Raw genomic sequence first — 23,835 nt, 5'->3', positions numbered from 1 at the left:
CCTCCAACCAGCCAGAGAGCCCACTTTAATCTCCTCCTTTGGGAAACCTCTGTTTTAATGAGAGATAGAGGATTCCCCGCTCTTAGAACTAGGGAAAAAAAGAGCATGCTGTAAATCTTTATCAACGGATTTGATGCTGCAACAAACATTTGATTTTGTTTTTTTATAAAGATAAAGTGGGGATTAGAATACAGAGACAAAACAGCTTTCTCATAACCTGAAATTAGATCAAGTGGTTCTTAAATATAGGGTTTCTAATTAAAATATTTTTTTCTAATATACGCAAACACCATCCCACATTAATTTTGGCTTCATAACATGGCCGATATCAACACCGTTCTGCAGCGCTAATACAGGTAAAACAGAGAAAGAGGGGAAAAAAAAGATATTTGTTCAGTATATGGAACGTTTAGAAAAGTGGTTACAACTTTAAAATGTTCTGACTAGATTAGAAAAGTAGCATTTTCACATATAGTGTTGTAAGTATTTCCATTTTTGTCAAACTTAAATGTTTGGAATTATTTAATAGATCTTAATATCAGACTTGAGCAACTAAAAGCAGATTTCAAACATTATTCTCATTCATTAAAGGGAACAATGCAATCCAAACTGACCATAAGTAAAATAAAATTGATCCTCTGGTGTAATCATGAATAAATTGTGATGAAGTTATATGTAACTGGTCAACTATGATTACACAGCAATATCCACAGCAACGTATTTAAAGTCAAACATCGGGCACAAAATATAATTATCACTCTTCATTGTGTTCTTTTTTTCGTAGGCTTAGTACGTGAGGGTTGTCTTATGCCCTTTAGCATCAGCTAATATGTAACTCTGTTTTTGTTGGAGGGTAAAAATTAGTTTTTAAGATTTTTTTTCTTGCAAACTCTTGGAAAAAAGCCGTCTGCTGCTGCAGTAAATATTTAGTATATACATTCAATATTTAGGGACACCAAAAGGTGGTTAAACTGGGTATTTTTGAGGAACAGATTATACGCACACCGTCTAAACAGTTCAGACATTACATCGGGTGTGTTCGCTCTGCCAGCTGTGTTACTCATGACTTTGTTCTCCTACGGATCCTCCTGCTGATCAGTGTCCCACTTCCCATGTTTCACCTCCACAGGCAACAGCTAACCACCACACAGAAGCATGACATGAAATGTGTTTGCAGAGCGTGTGTGTGTGTGTGTGTGTGTGTGTGTGTGTGTGTGTGTGTGTGTGTGTGTGTGTGTGCGTGTGTGTGTGTGAGCTGATAAAGCAGATGAACAGCCACAACATGGCGGAGAAAGGAAGGAGATAAAGAGGCAGGTAAGCAGCGAGGGGAACTTTACCTGACGCGTCAAAACTGTGAGACATGCTAAGTGGCCGAATTGCTGCAAGGAGAAACAGTCACGGCGTGGGACGGTCAATGCATGTGAACAGGTGATAAAGTAAAGCAGGACTCAACACACACAAGAGAAAACAATGTGCTTGTTTTTGGCTAATAAGGCTGGCAAGTACACTGAAAAAAAAGGGGAATTAAAAGTAAGTAAAGTCTTCTTGAAATCAATGTATTTGTCCTTGATTTGAGCAGTTAAATGATCTGACAATGGAATAAGATCTTTGCACTTAAAACAGGAAAAACTCATCTCTATCATTTTATTTCAAGTGCAGAATATCTAGTTATTTTATTTTAGAGGTCAAAATACTCCTTCCATTGGCAACCAATCTTATTTACCTGCTAAAATTGAGGAGAACTACGATCATTTCAAGAACATTTAACTTTCTTTTAGTTCCCTTTTTGCCGTGTATTAATAGCAGTATGAATAGCTTTCACATCAAAAAGGAAATCTCTCACTTTTATGATGGCTGTTGTTTGACAGATTCCTGGTAGCTGTGTCCGCATGTGAAAACCAGTCTGACCTAAAGGTGTTGAATGATTGTCATTCAGCTGTAGCCTCATCTCAGAACGACACCTTGAGTTTTTCTTGCTCGTTCTGCTCAAGTTACAATCCCTATTTTCTTTTTTTTTCTTTTTTTACTTTTGATCTGCCAATACAAATTTTAGCAGAATCAAATTTCTCTTTATAAACTACAATTAACAACATTTTGAATCACACTGTCTAACGTCCCTGCTGCTGCTAGCGATGATTAATGACGATAGGAAGAGAAATGGTGCCATCCCATGAGAGAGCAGTCGATCTAAAACAGATTCTGTTAATTAAAAACAAAGAGAGAATAATTACGGTGTCAACTTTTTAAACAGTCTTATATTAGTGATTAGCAGGCTAAGTACAGTAATTGAAAAACCTCCGTCTAAAGAACGTAGAGCCGTTCCCTAACTCAGAATCTAGCATGTTCCATTAAGCTTAAAGGAATGTAGGCGCCAACCTGAATCTGCTCAGCCTTACTGTTATCCACTGAACTCTCTCTCTGTTTAACTGTAGCAGCCTGAATGAAAAAGAAATGGGCTTTGGACTGACTGGCTGCCGGTCAAGACAAATCAAGCTGAAAATCATCCAACTGCATCATCAGACGATTTCTTGATCATTTTCTTGTATTAGCTATCTGGTTTTACAGGGCTGTGTGATGTTGGCGCTACAAACTTCAGACTCAAAATGCCTTTCTTATTTAAATATTGAAACAACAATTTTGAGCCTTCGGTTTTTCAATCGTAAAGGTACGTTCACACCTGCCGTTGCTCGCTTGACATTTCGCTTCTCTCTCACAAACGATCGGCGCTGACAGTGCAGCCATTGTTTCCCCAGCTTGCTCTACGCAGTCATCAAGTGGGAGGAGCCGGTTCCTCTCGTCTGTTCGACTTATCGTGGCGGACATGGGTTTTACCGAGTGAGTCACGATGCTGCGCGTAATGTGTAAAGCCGAACAATGGCGTCGCGCTCCTGGGTCCACCAGGTCCTTCAGAGACACATCCGGTTGGGCGAGTACCACCACCTGTAGCTGCGTCTGGATGACGGTCGCTTCCAGCGGTACTTCCATCTTTCCAGGGCCCAGTAGGAGGAGCTGCTGCCCCGCGTCAGACAGCCGACAGTATTTCATTGTTCATCATTGTTCAATACTGTCTAAATATGTAACACATAAAAAACATTTTTTACACTTAAATAAATGGACGAGGAGGACCTTTAACGCAACATGAATGGACAGAAAAGTTCCGATCGTTGAACTCGGGCGAAATTTCGATTTATTCTATTTGAAGTTTCAGTTCACTCTATTTGCTCAATTTGCGGCATTTGCATTGCGACGCAGATTGTTAATTCACTCCTGAACGTGCCTTTACATAGAGATAACATGGAAATGACTCGCTCCATCCGTCATGTAGGCATTGGGTGTGAACGTACCTTTAACCCTTAACCTACACATAAGAACGGACACAGAAACCGTGAATTTGTCTTTATGGTTCAAACAAATGCAGGCACTAAGCAATATTTTCTGTCCCACCTTCACTCTACCACAAACAATTTAATCCACAGAACATTATCAGGCGTCAGTGGCAGCATCAACATAAAAGGTTAGACAGCAGTGGCCACAACAGCAAAGAGCAGGGGCTCAAATATTAGTGGTAGAAAGCACAAAAGCAACTGAAACAGCTCAAAGCAATAAGATGCAGCGTATTGCATGTGATCAGCTTGCACATTTTAATGTGAAGCATATATATATATATTTATATATATGGTGTGTAGAGTGTGCATAGTTGTGCAACAGCAGTAAAAAAATGCACAATGGCTTTTCTTACCCAGCCTTCCTCTGCGGATCTGGTCGGGGGACACTGGTCGAAGTTTCCTCTCGGCTTTGATCTCCTCCAGGATCCGCTCATGCAGGGTGGGAGGGGGCTGAGCCTGAGGCTTCAGCTTACGAGCCGACACCTAACGCAGTTTAAAAGGTAGGTAGGACATATAGACAGGAATTGAAAACACGGACGCTAACGGGTTATAGCCTTCAAGCAGAAGAGTACCTCTCCTGGGCTTCGTGGCTCTCCCAAATTAGATGATCACCGTGCTCTACAAGCATCTGCTGACCTCCCTTCAAGATATGGATCAGCAGAGAGAAGACCATAGCTTCTCTGTCCTCAGATATCTGCTACACTTTCCATACTGGTTGTGAATAAAAATGCATTGGCCACAGTAGTTGTTACCCCTAAAAATCCCTTTGAAATAAATGTAACAGAAGAGAGTTTAATCGATCCTTTTTAAAGACGATCAGTTTCTAATTACCTCTAACTAGTGATTCATGGTGTCCCGTTTACGAGGGGGAAAATATAACGGTGACACAGAGGCCCCTTTCTTCTTTTATTTCTAACGTGAGTTACACTGTGGAGTAAAAGACGAATTTATCTTATATCTTTTTACAGATCTTTACCAAGGTTGTCAATAAATATGGCCAGCATATGAGGTACTGCTCCCTGACAACGTTTCTCTCTGTTTCATACTGACGTCCAGGTCCCCTAATGGCACTCACAGGATTAAGTGGTGGTCTGGACCTGATGAACTCCAGGATAACTTCATGAGCACTTTTCTTTAACCTCGGAGGGATGTCTGCATTGACCTGACAAAACAAAGCAGAAACGCACGCAAACCAAGCCTGTCATGTTTATGAAGTAGCTTCAACATAAACAATAAAGTAAAACCAGACAAATATGTTGCTTTCTTAGTGTTGCACAACAGCTGAAACAATAAGAGACATGTCTCCAGGGATAATCTCTGATCCAGACTAACTGGACCAGGGATTATTGCAGCACATTGGGAGGTGCGGAGTACTTCTAGAGCTGACCATGACTTTGCGCAGCTTGTAGCGTTTGGACCGGATGTCATCCATGAGCATCTCGTACGGAGTGAGCTGGTACTCTATGGGCAGAGGATTGTACTGACGCTCTTGCACCTTCTTCAGCTTGACTCCTTCACGAAGGTCCCTCATGACCTGGACCCAGAACCGAGCCTGGCACAGAAAGCAAAGAGCAGCTCAAGGATGTGAAGCAGATAAAATATCTTTATTTCAGGACAGAGGACGGTAATGTAGACTGATATGAATACTATTAGTCCAGGCTGGAGATCCGATGTCAGAAGCCTAGTTGCTCACCCAGTCAGCGTTCTGCAGCTCGTTCAGGTCTCGCCCCGGCTCCTCTGAGGTCTCCTTCTCCATCTTTCTGAGGTTCTGTTGAAAGATGAGAAAGGATTAGTGCAGTCAGAGTTCTAACTCCAGTCAAGACACCCTTGTTTTTACTCCTCGGGCTACAATACACGTATATCCTCATTCCATTTAATGAAGGGAGGCTCACCATGATCTAAAATGCTGTCTTTGGGCATAATCTTAACCTGAAAGTTTTCTTTTGAAAAGCCTTTAATTTGAGGGCATTTACTCAATGAGGAGGAAAAGACAAATTTAGAATAATGTTCTTTACAAAATTAATGGTGGCAAAACTTCTGCCACTCAATTTTTAAAACAGTGTCATGATTTGTGTTTTTATTGCTTTGTTTGGACTTTCCTGGACTTAATAGTCTCCATTCCCCTCAGCCAACAGCCATCTGTCACCATCCAATCAGCTCAGTCCACTCCTCAGTCACCAGTCTCAGCTCCTGATCACCTCCACCTGCAGCAGTCAGTCAGTGTTAACTCTGCTCCCCTGTTCTCCTGTCTACCTATACCTGCCTCAGCCAGAACGTCTTATCTTGCTACCTGCCTGCATGTGTTGTTTGCTCCAGCAGCTTTCCTTGGTTTGTTCCTGTTCCTTCACTGGACACTGTCCTCGCTCTGCCCCACTAGTTCACCTGCTAGTGTTTGTGTGCGCCGGCGTGTAGGAAGGACTCCTGGGAGATTCTGGAATCTGCTCCGCTCACGCTGGATTTTGATCAGTGACTTCAGGTCAGGCCCTCTGGTCAATCTGTGAGATCCTGTTCTAGTCTGGTTCTGCCTGCCTGCTTCATCTGCCACTACTCACCTCAGCAATAAACTTTTTAAAACAAATCTCTGTGTCTGGCTGATATTGGGTTCTCCAGTACTACACATCACAAACAAATGTAATTTAATGATTTTTACTCGACTTTTTTAGGTTGTTCAGAGTTCCTACAAGCTATCAAGTAAGACGTGAGAAGTGACACAAAGGCCCATTTCTCTTAGGCCTGATAGGGATGACTACTTCTTACAAACATACAAAGTAAGCAGGAAGGTAAATCTAAAAAAAAAAATTTTTTAAATCTCTAAAGGTCAATACTACAGAGCAAAAACTGGCATCTTGGGATCACCAAGTCCCCACAATAACCATTAGATGCTTTCTAAATGGAAGCAAGTCGTTTGGAAGTTGGAAGAAAAAAAAACTTAAACCAAAGACACATGGAGCTTTTGTTCCTGAACTTTACTTGAAGTCCAACTAGAACTGTTTGCTTTACTCAGTTGAGACAAACATTGAGCTTTTCAGCAGTAAATACTCCAACTAGGTCTGGGAAAGGGAAGTGGGTGTGGAAAAGCACCTTAGACCCACTGTAAGGTATGGTGGGGTATCAGGGACACTGTGGGCCTGCTTCATTTCAAAATGCCATGGGAACCTGGTTACTGTAAATGGTATCACTAATTATTTTGAAATACCAAGATCTGAAAACAATCAGTGAAAAGGATTGTCACTCAGCATAATTTGTTCGGTTGAGTAATATTCTAAACTTTACGGCCAAAGCAACACAAATGGTTCACTAGAGAACCATGAGACCATAAGAGAGGACACAGGACAAACAGCCATAGAAGACTCAATGGTAATCTACTGGAAAACATGCAATGGCTGTTTTGTTAATAGTGTCTAGTGTGACCATATACCACAGCAATAAAGGATGAATTTATTTTTTATGCTTTTTTAAAATCTTTACCAGGAGTGGCAGTTCATTCTTCTGTCTGGGCAGAGTGAGCAGGGCTACAATCTCTAAACAACCTAAATCTGAGTTTGGGTTTCAAAATAAGTCTTTTAAACGTTTGCAGACTAAAAGCACATTGTATAGTTTGCACAGATGCCCCATAAATACACTTCTGTCACAACTGGCATTTCATCCTTTTCAAAATGTACACATGAATAAAGTCCAAGCTTCTCCCCTGACTTCCAGCAGAAACCATACAGTCAGATGCTAAAGCAGAAAGACTGAGGAGTTTGTCTCTTTATGCAGCAGCACACATGTTGTCTGCCAAGGATCAATCTGTTCCATCTGTATGCATCCAGACATTCAGACAGCCGCATGCTAGGTTCACTGCTGGTCTCATTGTGAGCATGTTATTTATGCCAGCATTCTTCCATTTACCCTATTTTGACCTTTCAATATAGTTTCTTAACAGTAGGCTTAATAACTCTCAGGACAGTTTCATATGCTGTAGTAGCTAAAAACATAAAGCATCAGATGAAATCTTATCCCAGTTTTGACATGGCTCATCGAGACAAAAAGCCTCTTGCTCTTGCTCTCTCGCACACACACTAAGAGGTTGAAAGGCTAGTACTAAAAAAAATTAATTAATAATGTATTATCTGGTTTATATCAGCAATGACTTACGGCATTTTTTGCATGTAAAAAAAAAATATTTATATATATATATATATATATATATATATATATATATATATATATATATATATATATATATATATATATATATATATATATAATAAGTAGTGCATAACTGATAAGTTGTGAGTTGCAGACAGTTATAAAGCAATTTAAAGACCCCTAAAGTAAATGCACTTAGACATAATCTGCACAATTTATCCGCTCTTATTTGCAGAACCTTAAACACATCCGCGTTTCATACTGTGAGTCACTTGTGTTGCAAAATTATAATCACCTCCAGCAAAGTGTGAACACAACTCCAACACAGCTGTCATCTTTAACACACAGCAACTCAAAATTGAACATTGAAGTGGTCGGACCAGTCGGGCGGTACAAAAAACCAGGTCTGAAGCAAAGGTGGCACATGTGCGAAGAGCTACAGCGGACAGAAACATAACAAGTGGCAGAGGAGTACGTATGAGAGGTGCTGGACGAGGAGGAAGGAGACAAGGAAGAGGCAGAGGAAGACAGAGAGCAATTGTCACTGATGAAATTCAGGCAACTATTGTACACCCTGTCCTTGTTCATGGGTTAACAACGAGAGAAGCAGGACAAAGAGTCCAGCCCAATTGGAGTGGATTCTCTGTGGCCAGCATCATCAGGACATTCAGAGAAGAGAACAGGTAATTGACATAAAGACTACTGTACTGTAGGCATACTGTAATGTTCATTACAATGCTATTTTTACTGCCTGTATACATTTGTAAGATGATGCCCCCTCCCCCCTTTGTAGGATAGAAAGACCACCAAACGAGGCTGGAAAGACTGTTTTCTCCCAACAACAAGAAAGACATGGTGCTTCAAAATAATGCCGTAGACTCCAAGACATCCAGCAGAGTAATTGAAGACGATGTCAACTTTGATGGCATCAACAGTGTGTCTCTTTCAGCTATTGACCATGTTCTCTTAGAGTGATCTAAATTATCAGTATGTGCAAGTAAGTGTAGCCTACACACTTTGAGTATAAACTCTTTGCTCATAGGCCAACTGTTGCTGTAGGCTGGTGGATGCAACTGCTGGGTTACAATACCGTTAACCATTTTGTCCTGTATGTTCATCTATTGCAAAAGTGTCTTTTTGTGTCAATTACAGTACTGTACTCTTTTTTTACTTTTTTACAGAGAATCTTTGAACTGAATTCCATGGAAAGGCCCCATGAATACATTTTTATAGATGAAGCAGGGTTCAGTCTAGCTAAAAGAAGGCAAAGAGGTAGGAAGATAATTGGCAAACATGCCATTGTGGAAGTCCCTGGCCAGCGTGGTGGAAATGTTACCCATAAGTGACCTGGGGGTTCTCACCTGACTTGCAAACTTGTGGCCATATAACACTGAACATCACCTGGCTTTTCTGGGTGGCCTACAGGATATTATGATTGCACATAAACATCAGGATCAGCAAGCAGTGCATCCAATGCATGTCATAGTTTGGGACAATGTGAGTTTTTAGCATGCTGCCCTGATGCACGAGTGGTTCACCAACAACCAGTGCTCCATAAAGGTTTTCCCTCCACCCTACACTCCATTCCTGAATCCAATGGAGTAGTTTTTCTCTGCGTGGCAGTGGAGGGTCCATGACCGACAGCTCTATACTAGGGAAACTTTACTGCAGGCAGTGGAACAGGCCTGTGATCATCTAACTGTTGATTCTCGTCAAGGCTGGGTCCGGCTGACCAGAAGTTTGTTCACCGTTGTTTGGCAAGGAGAAATATAGCCTGCGATGTTGATGAAGTCCTCTGGCCAGACCCCCGCAACAAGACAAGTTGTTGGTGAATGGATCTCACCTCTAAAGTGCTTTTCTGACTTTCTTTTTTTTTTTTTTCATCTTGTTCAAAAGATACTTCATATTAAATTTAACAATGAACATTTTCTGTTAGTTCCCTGCACTTGTGACTGGGTCATGAACTATTTTTATATCTAACAGTTAGGTATTAGCTGCTTACATCTTCTTAACTGCACCTCATACATTCTGATCCATCCCTTTAACTCATGAGTTCTTAAATACGCTTTAAATTAATGAGACATGATAAAATGCTATACAAGTGCAGGCCATTTCCCATTTAAAAAGATGGAAATCTAACTCTGGGATGTGTAGATGATGTGAACTACACAGACTAAATGGCTACCGTAGGAGCTTTGGGGTTAGGAGTAAAACAGTCCAGTGTGCACATGGGAACTTGTAAATCTTGCATGATTTCTCTTTGACTGTTTGACTGTATGATGAGTCCATTCTTCACACCTGCTCTAAAATAACTTTGATAGCATTAGTAAAAAAAAATAAAAAATCAACTGGTGAACACACCAAAAAGCCCTGATAAAACGCCTCAGCACGAGGCCTCGTTCTCCCGAAGGATAAAAGAGCAGAATAATCTGACGTGACATCCAGCTGCTCCGTGTTTCCAGACAGTCCACGGTTCAGTTGGCTCACCTCTTCCCTTCCCGGCTCTTGCGTGAACCTGCACAGCGGGAGGCCATTACAGTGTTGTAAAATACTGTCAACCTGACAGTGCTTGTGTGGGAAACGAGGAGCTAATGGGCATTCCTCTGCTGCCTGCTCCGTTTCCAACAGGAGAGGTCACTGTTTGCGTGCGCTTTTGTGTGGGAGAGAGGGAAAGCGAGACAAAAAAAAAAAAATGGATCTTTAAAAAAATGTGTGCGAGTCCTAAAGCAGCAGGCAGACATACAGCCTCGGGTTAATATTTGTGAAAGGAGACTGTTCTGGTCACGTCACAGCACAGAAGGAGTCGATAAGACAGTCACAAGGGGCTGACCGGCTGACTGCAGAGCACATCCTGGACCGGCCAGAAAAAGTCACCCTACCCGGAAACAGCTGTCTCTGCTCCCTGATCACATAACGTCGCTGTCTGATGCAGAATCTGGAATCTATTCAAGGATGGACAAAAACAGAGAGCCACTTTATTTCTGCTGAACACCACCGTCCCATTGACATTCCTGCAGTTTTTAACAATCTCAAAGACTCGACCCGCCAACACCGTCTGTTTCCTGATTTAGCCAACGCTTTCTTTGATGCTTCATAATCACACAAATAACCCTGAGTTTGATCAACAGCGTGACACACATCCTCACACGTCAGTTCATCTCAGTTTAGCTCTGGAGGTGAAGAGGCGAGCTGATCCAGACGGATGGATACCAGTGGATCCCACGTTGAACAGAACGGAAGTCAGAAAAGGCAGTAATCTGCATACTTGGGATGAGTCAATCTCCGCTTCTAATCCTTCCACTCTACAGAGACAAAGAACCGGAAGAACCAAAAGAAGCCCCGGCATCAAACAGAGAGAAGCGTAAAACGTCGGCTGATGGGTCAAAAAGATTTTCCGTCGTACACAAAAAGGGACTGGGAAAGTATTTACAGCCTTACGTTTTTTTCACATTTATCTTACATTATGACCACAGACTGTGACGTATTTTATTGGCCGTACCAACAGAAAGAGAAGCTGTGACGTGTTCTAAAAATGATACACTGCCTTGAAAAGAAAGAAAGATCTCAAAAGCTGCTTTGTACATTTCTATTCAGCCTCTGCAAAAAAATAAAAATAAAAATAAAAAAATAAAAAGCTCAAGGTCAGTTAGTTAGATTGGATAGAAAGTATCTGAGCGTCAGACTTTCAACTCATGTGAAACATTCTCAAATAGATTTCGTGCTGGGCTTTGACTGGGTTGTTCTAACATGAATATGCTCTGACCTAAACCACTCCGCTGGAGCTGTAGTTGGTGGTCACAGTCCACCTGGAGGATAAACCACCTGTACCTTCAGTCTTTTGCAGCCTCTCACAGCTTTTCTACAAGAATTGCACTGTGTTTATTTCTATCCTTCTTTGGATCAATTCTGACCGCCGCTTCCCCGACCAGGCTGAGGAAAGGCCTCCCCACAGCATGATGGTGCCACCTCTGTGCTTCACAGTGAGAATGGTGCGTTCATGGTGCGTAAATTGTTGGTTTTCCACCATATCCACTGCTTTGCATGAGGACCAGCATGCTCCAGTCTGGTCTCACATTTGCTCTTCCACATATGCGCCGTGGCAAATCTTAAATGAGACTTCTTCTACATTTCTTTACACAAATACGTTTTTTGTCACTCTTGCATACACGCATGGCTAACAGTTGTGCTGTCAGCAGATTTTGCCATCTGAGATGTGGACGTGTCCAGCTCCTCCAGAGTTACCATGGGGCCTCGTGGCTGGTTCTCTGATCAATGCTCTCCTTGCCTGGTCTGCGAGTTTAGGCGGGCGGTCATGTCCTGGTAAACTGATCAGAGCTCAGCTGGGGAAATTGTCTTATAACTTAACTCTGCGTTAAACATTTCCATAGCCTTCCCTCTGAGCTGTCAGCTTCAGGATGTTTGCTCTCTCACTCATGAGGCCTGCACAGAACAGCTGTGTTTATACTGAGATGTGATCACATAAAGGCAGACCGCATTTACTAGTTCTGCAGGCAGCTGGCTTGTTTAGGGGTGTCACAGGAAAAATTAGCATTTCTATGCGTCAGAACAAATGGAGAACTGTGCAACATTTCCCTACTGCTCAAAATTACGCGCAACTGTGTGTTGTTCTATTACAAAAAAAATCCAGTTTAAATACATTTTTGTTTCAATTCAATTCAATTCTAAATTCAAAAATACAAAAATACAAAGGGAAATCAAGTTGTGGTGTAAACATGGCAAAATATGGAGCCGCCTGTTACTAACTGTGAAATGCTGCAAGGGAAACGATTGTCTGTGATTTACGTTACGCTGCAAACATGGCCGAAGGTAATTAATTCTGTGCACAATCGCTGCAGCCCCCAACCTCCCTTCCTCTAAAAGCTTCTTTCTCAGTTTGTTACGCAACCATCCAAATCCCCTTCATTCATTCAGATGCATTACAAGCACTTAAAGGGCAGCAAGCAGCGGTGCATAGCAGGAAGGAACCCTCAGGTGGAAACTGCACAAACACAGACTCGACTCCTCATGGGTAATATTCCAAACACACGCAGGCGCTCCAAACAGCTCCTGAGGAGAAACTAAACTCTAAGATGACTCTGCAGGCTTTATTATTTGGGTTGGAGGAAAACTAAGCGATAAGACATGTGTGTGGTTAAATAAAAGAGCCGGCATGGGAACTTGAGGGGAGGAAAGGAATGTGTCAATAAAGTTTCTCTGATGAAAGAATCGCATTGTTGACTGACGCTGGTTTGGCCAAGGCCTTATCGAGCAGAAAGCGTTTCCATGTGACTGTGTAACCCTGCTATTCACAGATGGCTGTGTGTAATAGGACATCACCTGCCAGCATCATTCCTCTGTGACAGACAATGCTGTGTGGAGCAGCAGCGCTCCGTGGTTTTGCAGACCAACTGTGAAACTAGAACAGCGCGGGCAGCAAACAACAACAACAGCAGTAAAGTGTCAGTGTTTTAATCACGGCGGACAGACTCAGGCACAAGAGCTAGACCTCTGCCCTTGTGTCAGAATGACAGTCAGCATGTCGGCACATTTTGCCATCAGTGTCTGACACGCACCGCTGTGCCTTTGCACCGGTTCTGTTCAGCCGGTCCGAAGGCAGAGACCGGGACCAAAAGGAAGCCATCAGCCGGAAATAGTCTAAATCTGGAGCCCCTTTACATGACTTTCACACTTTGTATTCTTTGTTATACTCTTTTTTTTCCAGAGGTTGGAGCATGGGTTTGAGGTTGTCAAACAAAATGTTATCTTTTCAATCTGAACACATAGATATATAATGTAATGTTTGGACTAGATCTTGCAATTAAAGATTGAAAATGTACGATATGTAGGTTTATTGTGTTGAAAATATGTTTTGAAGTCCCAGTCCTGTTGTACATTTATGTTTAAGATTTTGTATAGTTACAAATAAGGGAAGAAAATGAAGTTGGCGTCGCCACCTCTCACTCGCAGGTTTTTGTACTGACACCTCTGTGCCGCAGCTAGCGCAGACTCGCGATCTTACTTCCTCTGACTGGGAATCGGGGATAAGATCGGGCAGAAAGTCGAGCAGTGTGGCCCCGGCTTGAGACTGAAGGATGGGACACTCGTCATAAAGTGGACTGGATTCCTGAGGTCTCTCACATTCACTCCAACAATCAACAGTTAAAGACAAGAAGCTCAGTCGTGTGCAGACAACAGGAAGCTGGATGTTTCATGACGAGGACGCTCGGTTTTACGGTCCAGATCGGTCCGTCAGGGAACATGCTTGTTACAGGTCTACTAACTCTACAGGGAGACTGACGTTACTAATTGTTCTCACTGCCAATGCCTGTTTATAAATGGCAGTTTAAACTGTCAGCTCTGTGTCCACTTTTAAGACGGACTGTCCAGTTTGATGTTTAAGTTATTCTTCGGTTGGAGCTTGTATCCAAAGCGACCGCCAAACGTGAACGCTAACAACAGGCTACTTAGGAGGAAGACCACTAGTCAGGCTCTGTCAGAGGTGACAGTGTAGAAATAGAGTCCAGGCCTAGAGGGAAGAGGGTGTGCAACAGGGGTGCTCTGAAGAGCTGGTTTTGAAGACAGAAAGGAAGTCCCGGTTCGCTCAGTAGGCCGTTCCGCCATAGTGGAACGACACAAGAATGATTTTCTCTCACATAAACGGAGTGATAATGATCCGCTATAACAAAAGGCCAGCGGCTCTTGTCCTGTCGCCGTAAATCAAGGGTGCGGGTGCCCAACTCCGGTCCTCAAGAGTTACTATCCTGAGACTTTTAGATGCATCTCTTCTCCAACACACCCCTCGAGGACAGGACTTGGTCACCACTGCAACAAACTAATGAGTAAGCAGTTAACACATATGGAGTCAGCTGTTACTTGGAAGTTATCTTGCAGAAAAAATGTATAACTTGGAATACGGTCCACGTTATATTTTCAGGTGTGCAAAAGGAGGAAGACAAAACACGTTGTAATTGGTTTTAGTTGGGTTTTGTTTGGCCCGACATGTCTGTCCTATACCCTGAATGATTTTACAGATTCTTAAACAATGCAGAGAGAGTACGCAGTTTACTACAGATGTCTTCTTGTGTAGACAACTCAGTTTTGACCTTTTGCAGAAAGTAAGGGGGAAGAAACAATAGTATTGTTGTTTATAGTTAAGAAAAAGAAGAAAAAGAAGTCAGAATCCACTAAAGCTGGTATCGGTAAATCAGAGCTACACAAAATCAGCATTTGAAAGCTGGTCACAAAATCTTTGATCAGTGCATCTCTGGTCCTGACATTTAGATGTATCCCATCCAGATGTATATAAGGAGTGCTGGGTCAGGAAAAACTAAACCTGCAGTTGCCTAAGCAGTATTTTCACTGTCGCGTGATCAAAATGTGAATTTCTACATGTTATAGATTACTTACAGGTAAAAACAGCTGTCCTAGCATGAATAATCTCAGCTCTTATGTCCACATCCCATTCATTTCTTCCCCTACAGTCACTGCCATAGATGTTTGCATCAGCTGACTGACTGACTGAGCTCTGACAAGCTGAAGACTCAGCAGCCATCTGACTGTTGTCTCCGAGTTCGTCCGTGCTCTAGATCAGTACCAGGGAGGGACACAGGATGGAAGGAAGTAGGAAGAGGGAAGTAAGTTATGCTTGGACTGTTTGATTGTCTGTGCCTTTTAACAGATTAGTGTATGTATAGATAACGCCACAGTGCAAAATAGCAACAGAAGTTGAGTTTTTTTTTCTGTCGTTTAGAGGATAGATAAAGGTAAAACATCAACCTCTATTGGAGTTTGGGATAATGCTTATAATTTCCTACTTTTGCTGACTCTATGTAAGTTATATACATGTGTTCAACCAACATATCTTATAAACTGTAACGGATCTTGCAGAGCTTCCTGACCACCCAGCCATGACCACGATGACGAGGACTCACCTCTTTGGCACTCTTGATCTTCTGCAGAAAGGTGCGGAGCTCCCTGGTTTCCGTGTACAGAGCTCGGCACACTGCCTGGTAGTGACTGGGCCCATCCGACACACTGGGAAGATGAGCCGTACACAGCTGCAAACGAGGGCGTACTATCAGTGTAAACATTCAAAAGTAGCACTGGAAACATGCATGACGGGACTGTTATTGCTGAATAGTGCAATAATAGTCACAATCAACCCAAATTTCCTTGACTTTTCTTTTTCTCCTCCAGCGTCCTTATGTAAACAACAACTCTCCATAAACGCCAGCTTCTCAGCCACTAGAATCTATATCAGTGGTGTGAATCAATGTCAGAGAAAATGTTGGTTTTCAGGGTGTGATTGCATGGCACTTGAGCTGAAATAGCCTAAAAGATGCTGCATTAAAGTTGTCTTTTGCTATGACAGCAAGGTACACATTAACATTTCAATCACAGCCGCTGCTGTTTGTAATTTTCATTAAACGATGCAGATGTCCTTTATGGGCAAAAATCTCCACTTTGGTCTCATCTGTCCATTAAACATTAAACATTATTGCAGGTTTAGAACCCTGAATGGGAACTATTTTAATTATGTCTCACATTTATCACAGTAGGATTGAGGACTTCAAATTGCTTGGGAGCATCCTAGTCATATGTCTCCTAAGGTCACTGCTAATCTCTTTCTACCTTGGTGTTGTAATAATAACACAAATGAATGCTCCAGATCAGAGGGACACTAGGTCAAAAGCTGTTAATAGTGTCCCCTAGTCTTAGCACAGTAGGACAAAGGGAAACGGAAGGGACATAAATATCCAGCCATCAGTGGGAACAACTTAAACAGACAGCTGGTCAGCCATAGGGCCAGGCAGGATGTCAGGCCGCTCCAGCCTGGCAGAGCAGTGGTGATGCATGGGTGGACTTGACTTGGACTGGCTATTTATCCAAACAGCGTGAGGTCATGTAGGGAAAGTGACAGTGACTCACTGCCCTAATGTGCACCACAGATATGCGACTCCAAGGGAGGATGAACAGCCTGGCAGAGCTGTGGTTCTAATCTCTGGAGTTATGGCCGTGTTTCACTTTTTCTACTCACTGTTCCCGCAGCCATTCCTCAACAGAAAAAAATAACTGATGTAATTATCCTTAAGATAAAAGCTCTTCAAAAATTTTTAACGTCAAAGACTCAAGGGAAGGGTGCGCCTGTGGCGGAGGGGTAAGTCATGTGCTGAAATATTTAGCATGTTTTATATATATATATATATATATATATATATATATATATATATATATATATATATATATATATATATATATATATATATATATATATATATATATATATAAAACATGCTAACTATTTCAGCACATGACTTTCTCAGTACTTGATAGTGTTAGTACATCCACTGACTAAAATTACCTGTGAAATGTTTTCCCATAGCTAGACAACTGCTTGTTGTTACAGCCAAATCCTATGGGATTCTATGAGAGTAGGGAGGAGCAAGATGGCGGCCAGTGACTTCAGTTTTTCGGGCCTATCAGCAATCCAGTGAATAAATAGAGATCAGTGGTTGGTACCCACCAGAGAAAATAAACCGCCCGTGATTGGGTAATTTTCAGGCAATCCCACCTCTTGAGACTGAACTGTTGTCTTCATGTAGCCTGATGGATCTGTCGTGCTATGGAACCGCCATCTTGGAAAGGTCACCCACTCCACTCATTGTAATCTTTTTGGCAGGCATAATGAAGTATCAGCGTGAATCATCATTTAGTGAATCATAACTCCCTGAGTATTAAACAAATTTTCACGCTTTTTTTTGCAGAAAATCTTATACATAGAGCTATCATAGCTACATATATAAGGACATGTGATTCAGAGTATTTAATTATTCTTAGTAGGGTTAACAATAAAAGAATATTCTTATCTGATGTTGTCATACATCTGCTTTGGTTTCTGTTGTTGGCCCTGCTGGCTGTTTCCTCCTCATACTCTGCTCCACTCATCACACAATATTCCTTCTTTTGTAGCAAATAGCATTTATTTAGAGCCATAAAACCTATGTGACCCTTAGAAAGACGCAAAATCATAGAAGATCATAAACACCTACTCTATAAGTGTTGGGTTTTTTCCTACAGTTAAATCAAAGAACTAAAAATGTAATACTTAATCAGACGTTTTAGAACAAAGAAAAAAAATCTACCTTTTAGAAGAAGAAAATTAAATCCTTTTCTTGAGTGCATCGTCTCATTTTATGAAAAATTAAGAAAGGACATGTAGTTTGTAGGTCAATGACAAAACTAAACTACAAAAATGATTAATTTGATCAGTTGTGGCATTCTGTGTTGGAGAGTCTATTCAAAGATAGCACACAAAACACTAGAACTAGCCTTTTTTTAACCTTTATATTCCAAAATATTTTCCTGGTCAAGTCATGGAGAGCCGCATGTGGCTTTGGAGCCACAGGTTGCAGCAGGGCAACAAGTCAACAAGGCGCTATCAAGATTACCATATATGCCTGGTATTGTGTTTACAGCTTTTTAGAGTAAAAACATCTAATGACGATTAATGAGGCCTTTTGCATTTAGAGTAATATTAATGACCGCAATGTCATTATAAAGTCCTGCCCAGAATGGTAAATGAAAAGTTATCAACCCCTTAGCAGTTCACTCCATCACCAAACTGGACAAAGTACGTTGGTATATCAGAAACCATTAGGGTATCTTTTGCCACTGACCTTCAGGATGTCTCTGTAACTGTGAACACTGGAGATGGTCTTAGGGTCATATTCTCTTTCGTCCTCCTCTTCTGTGGCCTCATAGCCTTCGTCAAGGCAGGCTTCCTTCTCAGCCTCGGCCGAGTTGGTCATGAGATCGATGAGCTGCTCCAGCGGAGGACTAAGTTCTCGTTCCTCGTTTTCCTTCAGGCCATAGTCCAGAGCCTTGTAGATCATGATGCCCAGAGACTCAATAACCTGCAGGAGAAAACAAATCAACAGCATTGGAATGTATTCTATACTTCATCTCCATCCATTCATCTATTGTCTATAGCTGCTTATCCGTAGAGTGTCATTGGGTGAGAGGCAAAGTGCACCCCGGACAGGGCATATACTCATCTCCAACTTTTAGTTATACAATAATGACTATTTTATCTTCTATGCTTTAGCTCTTTATTTATACATAGTATTATATGTACAACTGTAGCCCACCAAGGTAGCAAGTGGTGCTACAGTACAACTTGTTACCTTTGGTAGCAATCATATTGCTATGTCTGCATGCATAACATGAATATATTGTATTAGCTCGTGGTTTTCTGACTGGAATGCACACTGGGGGGGGGGGGGGGGGGGTCACTTTGGCTCTGCTTCTCAATGCAGGGCTTGAACTTGATCAAATCACAGTTTCCTTTTATTTAATAAGTAACTCGGGAATCAGTTGTTTTTATTTCCTATAACAGTTTTCTAGCAAAAGCAGCATTTACCAAAGTATTTAGAGAATTAAAGTACAAGATGTCAGATTTTATTTTATGGATCCACGTTACACATAACATTTTTAACTAATTTAAGGGCATAAATAATGATTTTTTTTTTAATAGAGTTCTGCTAACTGCTAAGAGTTAGTTTTCTTAGGTAGGATTTAGTTGATCTTCCTGCATGAAACACAAATACTGATTATAGAACAAGTAAATTGCTTCCTATCAGAGTAACTGCACGATATAAAAGTAAAGCAGTGTAAAGCTATGGCAGTCTGACCAGACTAATGTTGATAGTCCAGAAAGACATTGCATTTTTCTGTTGTTAGTATTGTTTTACACAGGGAGATCAATGGTGGTGCACCACCCCCTAACTCCATTTCACTGGCTGCTGTGTTATTAACTGGCCAATGCAAATGTGAAGACGGCTGAAAGGTTAATAAATATGGATCCCACAAATTGCTGTGGCTTTTTTACAGATAGTAGTTGTTTCAAGATGGTAGGAGCCAGAAAGGGTTTTGGAAAAGCTGTTAGCCTCAAGCTTCAAGGCCAACAAGTCTGAAATGATCAGAATGCCAAGAGAGTTATCAACTACACCCAAGATATTACCGGTTTTTAACTTTTCATCAAAATGTCATAGAAAATAACCTAAACTGCCCATGTAATTTATTCCTCTAGATTCTTCTCTATCACAACAAACATAAATAATGGTTTGAAATGTAGGATAATCTATTCTTTCAAAAAAAAAAAAAAAAAAACATATAATATACTAAAATGCCAATGTTATTTCTCAGTCTGAAAGCATATTTGTAGGTCAGGAAACAGTGAGCTTTAATATAGCTGCCAGGCTTGGTGGAGTCATGGTGGACAGAGCAAGCATTGCCAGAGAAGACAAAGGACAAGAGTGGGAAATCACAGATGGGACTATTTTGCAACCCCAAGCGCTCAGAAATAACTGGGAGGGGAAGGGACAGCATATAAACCACTAATGGAAATAAATGGCAGTGTAAGAAAGGAGGGCGCGCTACAGTGACAGAATAAAAAAAAGGAAAGGGCTCCGTTGTTGTAGATATAACAAGAGACAGTTTTTAATAAAGCAGTGAACAACAAGATGAAAATGAGCTGATTTATCGGTGAGGCCAAAGAAAAAGGTGAGACATCAAGGGAAGGAAGATCATAACAATGTGTGTGTGTGTGTGTGTGTGTGTGTGTGTGTGTGTGTGTGTGTGTGTGTGTGTGTGTGTGTAGACATAAAGGTCAAAGGCAGACTGAGGGGGGGAGGAGTCATGTGAGCTCTCTGCTCCTCTTTCCCAATCACTACATCCCAGCTGGGTTTCCTCAGGGGGACAAGCACAAAGATGACAGCATGATAGATTTGGATCGTTCTGCCCGGCCCAAAGCAGAGAACGGTGTCTAGTGGTGGGCAACTAGATTTTCAGGGTCCTGTTTCTTATCCGATCTTTTCCTCGGCCATTCCAAATCCTTTGTGATGTTTTTTAAGACTCAACCGACTCCAAGTTCTAACCACCTGCAGGATATAAGGGAAGTCCTCGTGACTGCAAACGTTCAACACTGAAATCTCCCCGACTGGTTCCCAGGCTTGCAAGCGACCAAGCGGAATGATGGGATGGAAAGGAGTAAAGGGGTGAGGGGGGAAAAAGGCAGACAACAGGAATGGAAAGGGGAAAAACCGGGACGTTAACCAAAGGGGATTTGGCATGGCTGTAGATTAGCAGCAGCGACAGCCATCGTGTTAAGTAAGAACCAGATCAAACGACTTGGATTCAGAATAGGCTTCTGGAGAAGACGTGGTTTGGTCAAATAAACTAAATCAAAAAATTGAAACAAAAGGGGAAATATGCGTCACAAAGGTTTGTAATCAGATTGCCGTCCACTCTTATCCGCCTTAGGTGACCTCCTTTTTTAATCAAATATCTTTTTTGATTTCCTCTGTTTCAAAACAGATGATTACCTCGTCTTAATTCCAAACAACGTTATTTAGAAAGATTTTACTGGTACAGATTGCTTTCTCTTCTCTCCAAAACAACTGTAAAGGTTGTTAAAATGTGAAAGAGAAAAAAACTTTAAATGAAGACAGCTATTGCTGTAAAATAAGGGTCTAAAAGCAGTTAGACTGGATCAAATGGCCTAGCCAAGCCTGACAATATCACTATTTGGGCTTAAAAGGCCCACTTTTTCAACATCTTGTTAGCTGAATGTGGACATTATAATGTGTTCTGTATTAAAAACTGGTTTCTGATAAAAATGAGACCTTATGTCTCGATGAGATTACCTGTGCATAAATAAGAAGTCCAAGTTCCATCTAGATTTGGTTGCTTCTGAGATGGCAGCAGTATTTTTTTTTAGTGTAACAGGACTGTAAGGGACATCTGTACCGACGGTGGCGTTTGACTGTTGAAAAAAAGGACAAAAAGTCCAACTGCTCCTGTAAAGGAACAAACATGGCTGCTGGCTTTCTGTCCACAGTGCATTGCACATGATGCCTACAACATGTGGTTTCTAAGCGGTGATTAACAAAATGAACGATTCACAGGACTTGTGTTTATAAAATGAACTAAAATGTTGGAAATGAATGTCAGTCTGAAACACAAACATAAAATCCATTTTTTTTAAGAGACGTGTTTTCATGAGTAGAGATCATTTAAAAGTTCAGAGCACATGTTTAAGCCTCTTATTGTGGAGGTTAGAGGGAAGTTGTATCTCAGCTCATCATCTGCACCGTAACTGCGTCAATTGTCGCCATCTTCCTTTCTGGTAGTTCTGCTGGCAACATCTTTCACGTAAGCGGAGCGCGCCTGGTGCAAAAGTTATTTTCAGGCTCAAAAAGGACCAAGTAAGCACTATCAGGATGTGTTACGATTTTCTTACAGGGAACCCGATAATTCAGCTGGAAATGGAGTTTTCTCTAAAAGATTTATTAAAAAGTATGATTACGACAGAATGCACAGGAGATGAAGGCAGAATCAGGCTGGTAACATGCAGATGGTGACTGAGCGGGCTGATGGCTGGCAGAACAGTCAGATGGCGGGCTAAACAGGATGACGGCAAGCACAACAGGCAGAGGACGGCTGAACAGGTCGAAGGTAGTAACAGCCCAAAAGGCCTGGGCAAAAACAACAAACCAGAGGCAGTCCAAGTGGTGACCAGAATCTGAAGCCAATGAGCCCTCAGTGAGGACAGGGTGAGCACTAAATCCACATAGGAAGCAGGCGATGCACACAAGCACTGGAGAGATGAACCAGTGAGGGCATGGCGAGCACAGGACCACAGGATAGACAAGCAAAGCGCTTAGGTACTGGGGATCAGTCATGCTAGCTGTAGAGATGATCTGGCGCTGACTGGCTGTGAGAAGCAGGTACAGGTGCTGTTCATATAATTAAAAGATATAATTAAAAGATATATTAAAACATATTTTTTTCAGTAATTCCATTCAAAAATTTAAACTTCTACATTCCTTCATTACACACAGACTGATGTATTTCAAGTGTTTATTTATTTTAATTTTGATGATTATAACTGACAACTAATGAAAACCCCAAATTCCACACTCTAATCAGCGAATTAACTCAAAACACATGCAAAGGCCTTTTAAATGGTCTCTCAGGCTAGTTGTTTTTCCTAATATTCTAATTATACGACCAGCCCCTGTGTATGTAGGCGCTGTCCCAGGTGAACCAACTCGATGCTAATTCCACAGCAGCAGGTGTTGCAGATTGTAACGAGTGGAGCAGAGCATTAAGGACGAAACAGCCGGCCAGCCCAAAAACATGAACAAAAGCAGATAGCATGACAGGATGAACGCCTGGTGTATATTGTTTTATTGGAAGATAAATATATGTGGGGGGTTTTTGTGTTTTCTTTTTACGGTCAAAATACGTGACTAGACACCTTTAGGCTTTTGTGATAGCCTTGATCTCAACCCTATTCCTGTTTTCCTAAACTAAGTTAATAAGACAGGAAACAGAATTAAAACATCTCTACTATTTCACACACTATTGGCCTAAAATACTGTCAGGATAGTCTAAGAAGCTTTGTCAAAACTGCAAACACAGTGTAGTTTTTCTGGAACTTCCTGAGGAACATTTAAAATATTAGGGCGGGTGTATGCAAATATTTGAGACTGTATGTATAATTATGACCCTAGGTTAGAGAAAATCCACAACAAATTTAAACTTGTTAGCCCAGTTCTTGTTCTGGAGAGTTATTCCAGGTGTTGCTGTATCATCGTTCTGCCCAAAAACAGAACAGCTGATCTTTAAAGGCCCTTAATGAATAGCTGAGGCTAATAGACGAGGCTCAATGTCCGACTAAAAGTAGCCTACCTTCTGAAAATAACCTCTGAGCAGGTATTAAAAATACTTTTTATTCAGTCCAAATCTCTGTATTAAAATTTTTTTATTGGTCTGGTGAAATGTTCTGATCTTAAATGTTGTGTTTTCATCAGCTGTAAATGGAAAATTGTCTTGAATGGAAAATAAAGGCTTGAAAACATCCGTCTGTGTGTAATAAATCTCTATAACTGTTTCGCTAGAGATAAATAAACTGCTCAATAATCTGATTTAGTTTAATAGGTCAGCATGATATTTAGTCAGACTGTCTGTAACTTCTGTTTAGAAAGCCTGAAGATTTTCCCACTTTAATCCTGATAATAGTAGTATATTCAAATCATCACCATATTCATGTAATCCTGAGAGCGAAATACATTGGTGCAAAACTCTTTCGATAATGGCACGTCATGCGCAAATGTTAAGTCATTTCCACTCAGGCACAAACAAAGGCTTCCTCATATAATTCCTCCTGACTCCTGACTGTTGCTGCCATGAGCCAGTGTCATATGAGGGGTCACGGTCGCTCTGTGTTTTCACTGCACCTATACGGTAACCTCTC

The 23,835-nt window shown here is 41.4% G+C and overlaps 1 protein-coding gene across 1 annotated transcript in view; it reads right to left on the bottom strand.

The window, feature by feature from the left end:
• spire1b (spire-type actin nucleation factor 1b) overlaps positions 1-23,835 on the bottom strand; it is a gene marked incomplete in the record, with an annotated part of 59,936 nt that overhangs the window by 20,885 nt on the left and 15,216 nt on the right. The window contains 7 exon segments of the mRNA XM_036129368.1: positions 1,338-1,379; positions 3,740-3,869; positions 4,462-4,548; positions 4,774-4,938; positions 5,080-5,154; positions 15,449-15,574; positions 18,194-18,430. Of these exon segments, the coding sequence (XP_035985261.1) occupies positions 1,338-1,379; positions 3,740-3,869; positions 4,462-4,548; positions 4,774-4,938; positions 5,080-5,154; positions 15,449-15,574; positions 18,194-18,430 (862 nt within the window).

Source organism: Fundulus heteroclitus, chromosome 3 (genome assembly GCF_011125445.2).
Source record: "Fundulus heteroclitus isolate FHET01 chromosome 3, MU-UCD_Fhet_4.1, whole genome shotgun sequence".
In the NCBI taxonomy this organism is placed as follows: domain Eukaryota; kingdom Metazoa; phylum Chordata; class Actinopteri; order Cyprinodontiformes; family Fundulidae; genus Fundulus; species Fundulus heteroclitus.
This window is presented reverse-complemented; position numbering and strand designations above follow the sequence as displayed.